Raw genomic sequence first — 6,222 nt, forward strand, 5'->3', positions numbered from 1 at the left:
TGGAGAGGCGCTTTCGAAGCCACCAGAGCAGAAGCACACAGAGAACCGCCTGCAGGCCTGCAGCTGTCAGGATTCGTAGCCACATTCTCGCCAGTGGGATTTGAGTCCTGGGTTGAACGTGGGGTATTACTGTCACCCCCACTTTCCAATGACTCGAAAAACACTAGGTTCAAAAAAACCCACCCCCGGCCCCCAAAACAAAACGCCAAGACAAACAACAACACGAGCGTTCGGATAAAAGGCCTGAGGCGGGGGGCGGCGGGGCCCGCGGGTCCGCCCACTGCTTCGGCCCCCAGAGTCCACCTCATCCCGGAACGCCCCGCCGTCGCGCCTGCGCACTAGCGCCCGCGGAGACGGAGGCGGGGCAGCCTGCGGCTCCGCCCCCCGGCGCGGCCTGTGAGCTGCCGAGCAAGGCTTTGCCTCACTCGCCCACAGCTGCAGGTGGGTAGCAGCTCGAGGACTGATCGTGCGGCAGGATGAGTGCAAGCTCTGATCCCGTGGTCATCGTCTCGGCGGCGCGGACCGCCATAGGTAAGTGGCCGGCGTTGGCTCAGCCGCGAGGACCCCGGAACCTCTGGGACCTCCCGGAACCGGCACTCCACGCCTTCTCGGGCCGGCCGGCCGACGGTCCCACCCCGTCGTAGCCCGCGGAGCCCACTCCGCCTCGCGTGCTCTGATTGGGTCTGCGGGTAGAACCACCGTGCCGCCTTGCTCTCCCATTGGCTGGCGAAGGGAGGTGCTCTCTTTCGAGTCCTCTGGTTGGCCCCTCCTGGAGGAACCAGGTCAGCCCTGTGGCCGCAAGGGTGGGGTCGCTGGTGGTCCGAGCGGGGCCGCGCAGCTGAATGGAGGATTCCTGAGAATTGCCTCCCGGTGCTTAGTGCGGCAGAGATTTCAAAGACTTGGGCGCGCGGGACTGTCGAGCCCTTTTGTTAGGGAAGTGTGGGCCGACCCCGTCTGCTGGCGCTTAGGAGATGGATGCGAGGGTTTCCCGCGGGTCCGTACCCAGAAGAGCCGCCTGGGCGCCCTTGTCGCGCCCGCCTTCCTTTCTGCCCTAGGTTCCTTCAATGGTGCTTTAGCCGCTGTCCCTGTCCGTGACCTGGGCTCAGCTGTCATCAAAGAAGTCCTGAAGAGGGCCGCTGTGGCTCCCGAAGAGGTGTCAGAGGTCATATTCGGACACGTTTTGGCAGCAGGTAACTCCTCGGAGGTCAGGTTCATTGGAAGCAGCCCGCCAACACCCCGCTCACACCTCCTGCTCCCGAAACTCAAGTGTTCAACTCCGGAGATCTGCTCCTGGAGTTACCTCTGTTGGAATTCTTCCTGTCGCTCCCCTGCCATGCCCCTGTCGATAGCTTCTGTCCAGCTTGATACCCCGCGACTTTCCTAGGCGTTTCCTGATGAGCCCAGGCTAGACCACCGCCCTCCACTGTCTTTTCATTCTTCCTTTTTTTTTTCTTTTTTTAAGAGTTTATTTATTTGACAAACAGATCACAAGTAGGCAGAGAGGCAGGTAGGGAGAGAGAGAGGGAAGAAGGCTCCCCGCGGAGCAGAGAGCCCGAGGATCATGACCTGAGCTGAAGGCAGAGGCTTTAACCCACTGAGCCACCCAGGCGCCCCTGCCTTTTCATTCTTTAGAACCAGGCCCATTGGAGAGTGTACACAGCCCTCTATGTGCGCCTAAAGTGTCACACATTGAACAAAAGTGGATGAATTCCTCCTTTGTGCCCTGCACTGTGCCAGGTGCTGGGAATAGGGCTCCAACAACACAGGTAAGGTTCGGGCCCTTAGGCCTGGTAAGGCTCACTTCCAGCTCCTCACAGGGGATAAAATCCCTGGATGGGGGCAGGTGAGTCACCAGAGTGCTCCAGTCTCACTTCCCACTGAGTTTCTAGATCCTTGACCACTGACAGTTCTTAGACAGTTATTAAGAACTAGGTTCATGCTCAGGCAGCCACATAAATTCTGATCCTCGTGGTAATTGGAAATGCTCACTTACGACCAACTTTTGTCCTTACCCTGTCTGAGACCTGGCCCTTTTTTGCATATATTCATTTTATAGTTTTGTAGTTCTAATTCCTGATTCTCCTTTCTCATACTGTCTTGAGGGGCCATAAAGTTGGAGCCTACCACTTTCTCATGACTTTCAAGGGCTTTAAAATATGTAATATTCTCAGACTGGCTGTCTTCAGCGCACATCCTCCTTCCTTCTCAGACCCATGATTTAGACTTACTCAGATGCCATAGGGTCCATCATGACGGATGGACCATTATCTCTTCCACATCTGTGCTCTCTAGTATCTCCACATAATTATAAAACAAATAATAGCTATGTTCATTGAGGGCCTGCTGAATGCTGGGCCTTTAAAGCACTGGGCTTAGTGCTTTCACTGCTTTACTGAGTCCCGTCAGTAAGTGCGTTGAATCGTATTATCTCCGTTTTGCAAATGAGTAAGTGAGCTTTTGAGGGGCACAGTTTGAAGTGCAGCTAGTATTTGAATCCTCATCTGTCCTACTCCCTAAGCCTAGGTACCCTTCACAATCTAGTTGAAAGATCACTGAAGGAACATTTCCTCCTTCTTATGATATTAATAACTTCCTTGTGGAAAAGAAAGCTTATATCCATAAGCACAGACTAATCCGTATTCAGGGGCTAGACTGGCAGGTATAGAACGGACACGGGCCTTTTTCTGTCTGGTTGGGAGTGTGGCTTGGTTCAGCTTGGCTGGGAAGTGATAGGAGCCCAGTTGCTAATCTAATACTGTGCACTTTCATCTAAACATTTTCCCCTTCTGTTTGATTGCTGAGCTGTCTCTGTGTTCCCTCCGCCAGGTTGTGGGCAGAATCCTGTTCGACAAGCCAGTATGGGTGCAGGAATCCCTTACTCTGTTCCAGCATGGAGCTGCCAAATGGTCTGTGGGTCAGGCCTAAAAGCCGTGTGCCTTGCAGCACAGTCCATAGGGATAGGAGACTCCAGCATTGTGGTTGCAGGAGGCATGGAAAGTATGAGCAAGGTAAGGCCTCTGGAGAGATGGCTGTCACTGACCTCTTGCCAATAGACTCACCTCCGTGCCATAGCAGAGCTGAAACCAAACAGTAAACACACAAAAAACGGATTCAACCTTGATCTCTATCTTGATGGTTTTATTTTTATATTTTTAAAGATTTTATTTACTTATTTGAGAGAGCAAGAGCATAAGCTGGGTTGGAGGCAGGGGGAGCAAAAGGAGAGGGAGAAGCAGGCCCCCCACTGAGCAGGGGTCTGACACATCCGTGGTTATATAGTCACATAGTCACAACAGCTCTTAGAGGGTAGGAGGTATCATTCCCAGTTTACAGATCAGGAAACTGAGGCCCAGAGCCAGAATTCGAATACAGATCTTCTGACTCCAAGTGTTTCCTTTCTATTACAGCTGCTATTGAATCGGTAGGAGTTAAAAAGATCCCCACCTAGAAATCCCTTTCCATTAGTTAGTTAGGCCACCTGATGATTCTCACTATAGGCATTATGTCTTTTATCAGAGGAAGTTACACACTGTTAGCGTCAGTTATGCCTTTAGATGAGCTCCTCATTTAACAGATAACTAGTTGCCTCTTTGGAAAGAATAAATGAGGTTCTTAAGGAAATCAGAATGGAGAGATTTGGTGATAAATGGAAATAGGGTAGGAGAGTAACAGCTTTTCAGGGGTAGAAATGATAGAGTAGTCTGTTGATTCCAGGGGTCCCCAGGCCCCAGACCTGGGTGGGGCAGAGGATGGGCCAGAACTGGGGAGAAGGGTCACAAGGGGGATCTAGGTAAAGACTGAGTAGCCACTGGGTAGTTTTTAGTGGGATCACAAGGACAGAGCTAGTGACAGACAATCCCAAATCCATTTGTATTTCTTGTTTCCAGGCTCCTCACTTGATTCATTTGAGGGCAGGAGTCAAGATGGGGGAAATGCCACTGACAGACAGCATCCTCTCTGATGGGCTTACCGATGCATTCCACAACTATCACATGGGCATGACAGGTAAGGCACCCACGGCCAAAAACACACTGAGTGCGGACAGGTTTCCAGAAGGTCCTATAACCACTGGCTTTGCAGGTGTTCTCTTCCTGAAGGGCAGAGATTGTGTCCTGATCATTCTGTCTTTCTCTCATATGGAATGTAAAACTCAAGCACAGAAGGGACACTTCATTTTAGACTTGAAGAAACAAGCCCTGAGATGTTACATGCCCTTGCTTAAATGTATGTGGCAATGGCTCTGGGTCCAGGAGCAGTAGAAATCAGGTGAAAGTCCAGTGAGTAAGTGGGGGAAAGAGCAAGAATCAAAGGAGAGGGAACAGTGTGTGTCAGGCTGAGGCAGGGCGGCATGAAGCCTTGGGGAGCAGTGAGAAAAATGGGCGTCTTGGCCACTGTGAGCGAGAGTGGCAGCAGGGGTGGCAGGAGAGTGTTGCCACACGCCAGCAGCCTCTGTGGGTGCCGTGCCGGGGTGTTCCTGGTTGTCGAGTCCAGGCCAGAGGTTCTCAAAGTGGGATACGACAGCCAACAGTCTCGATGTCACCTGAGGCTGTCAATGAAAATCCAGCTCCCGAGCCCTTTCTGAGGTGTTACGGGCTGAATTATGACCTTTGGAAAGTCCTGTGTTGAAGCCCAAACCCCAAGACCTCAGAACATGACTGAATTTGGAGTTAGGGCCTTTTAAGGAGTAATTAAGTTAAAGTGAGGCCTTTACCGTGGCCTCTAATGCCGTCTAACTGGCAGCCTTGTAAGAAGAGGACAGAATACAAGAGATGTGAGCTTGGGAGAAAGACTATGTGCGGACACGGTGATGAGGCAGCCGGGAGGAGTGAGGCCTCAGGAGGAAACAGACCTGCTCACCGGGGACTTCTATTCTCCACAATATGAGAAAATAAGTTTCTGTTGCTTAAAAAAAAAAAAAGGCCTCAGGCTGCCATGATGTAGTAATTAGTAAAGACTAGACTCCCTAATACAGACGAATATACAACTGGCCAAAATCTTTCAAGCTACTGCTTTCAAATGTCGACCACCAACAATCACGTGAGACTGAGATTCCTTTTTTTTAAAACCCTGCTGGGGCCCTTATTCACGAGGACCTTCCAGAACCCTCCATATTCCCACTCAAGGCTCAGCCCGCAGCACCCCGCAGCTTGGACTCCTGCAGGCGCCTGGTGGGGGGTGTCTGGAACAATCCAAATTAACAACCCCCCCCCACCCCCATTCTCTCTGGCTTTAGACAAAGGCTGTCACTCCTGGGAAGATCCAGTATGTTCTCCACAGTGGTGTAGGCATCGCCAGTGGCTTGGCCTCAGGGGCAGGTTGCAGGGGACGGTTTCACTGGCTCCTCCCCCGTCTCTTGCTGGTACCTCCTCTGCTCCTGGGGCGCTTGTTCTAACAGGGGTAGATGCATTCCTTCCACACAAACCGGTACCCAGGCCTTCCCATGGAGCCCCCGTCTGATGCCTGTCTGCTCATTCCTCCTATCAGCCTTGGGAAACCCTCCCTTCTAGATTTATATGGAGGAGCGTGTTATGTTGTTCCTCCACTTCAGGTGTTCTAGCTCCCCAAGGACAAGGTACAGGGAGTCCACCTCGAACGGCTCCGCCAACTTGGTGCAGACCAGGATCTTGTGCTTCGGGTCCGTGCTGAGCCCTCAGAATCACTTGGGATTGAGTCATGTCAGGGCCACAGTCTGACGAATGTTCTCAGTGTGCCCATGTCTGGATCTTGGCCCACGGGACATAATAGACCCCAGGTTTGGGCAGGATCTGAAATAGTTGAGAGGGATGTTGGAAGATTCCTAATGGGGCATTGTGACCTCAGGTTCCCTCTTTCTGCCCCACAGGATCCTGTGATGAGGAAGGGGTGGGTTAACAGAGCACCTCGCTTTCCCCTACCCAGGGCAATTTCTTGCTGTTCTTCTGGGGTCCTCTCCCCAGGGGACCACTCTAGAGCTCCCCTGAGTGAGAATGGGGGTTTTACCCATGCCAGCCCCGCCTCTACCTCAAATGCAGTCAGTCGTAAGACAGATTCTTCTTCTTCTTCTTCTTCTTCTTCGTCTTCTTCTTCGTCTTCTTCTTCTTCGTCTTCTTCGTCTTCTTCTTCTTCTTCTTCGTAGTCGTTGTCTTCTTCTTCTTCGTCTTCTTCTTCGTCGTCATCATCTTCTTCTTCTTCTTCTTTTTTTTTTTCTAATAGGCTCCACACCCAGCATGGAGCCCAAGGTGG

At 51.9% G+C, this 6,222-nt stretch overlaps 1 protein-coding gene across 1 annotated transcript; it reads left to right on the forward strand.

Moving 5' to 3' along the window:
• Positions 1-447: 447 nt before the first annotated feature.
• On the forward strand, positions 448-4,259 carry LOC116863025 (acetyl-CoA acetyltransferase, cytosolic-like). Its single transcript, XM_032850503.1, has 4 exons — positions 448-531; positions 1,056-1,190; positions 2,827-3,008; positions 3,888-4,259. Exons 1-4 carry the CDS (start codon positions 477-479, stop codon positions 4,257-4,259), a joined length of 744 nt encoding a protein of 247 aa, XP_032706394.1. The 5' UTR covers positions 448-476.
• The last annotated feature ends 1,963 nt before the right edge of the window (positions 4,260-6,222 follow it).

Source organism: Lontra canadensis, unplaced genomic scaffold, assembly GCF_010015895.1.
Source record: "Lontra canadensis isolate GAN:19392208 unplaced genomic scaffold, GSC_riverotter_1.0 scaffold467, whole genome shotgun sequence".
Lineage (NCBI taxonomy): Eukaryota > Metazoa > Chordata > Mammalia > Carnivora > Mustelidae > Lontra > Lontra canadensis.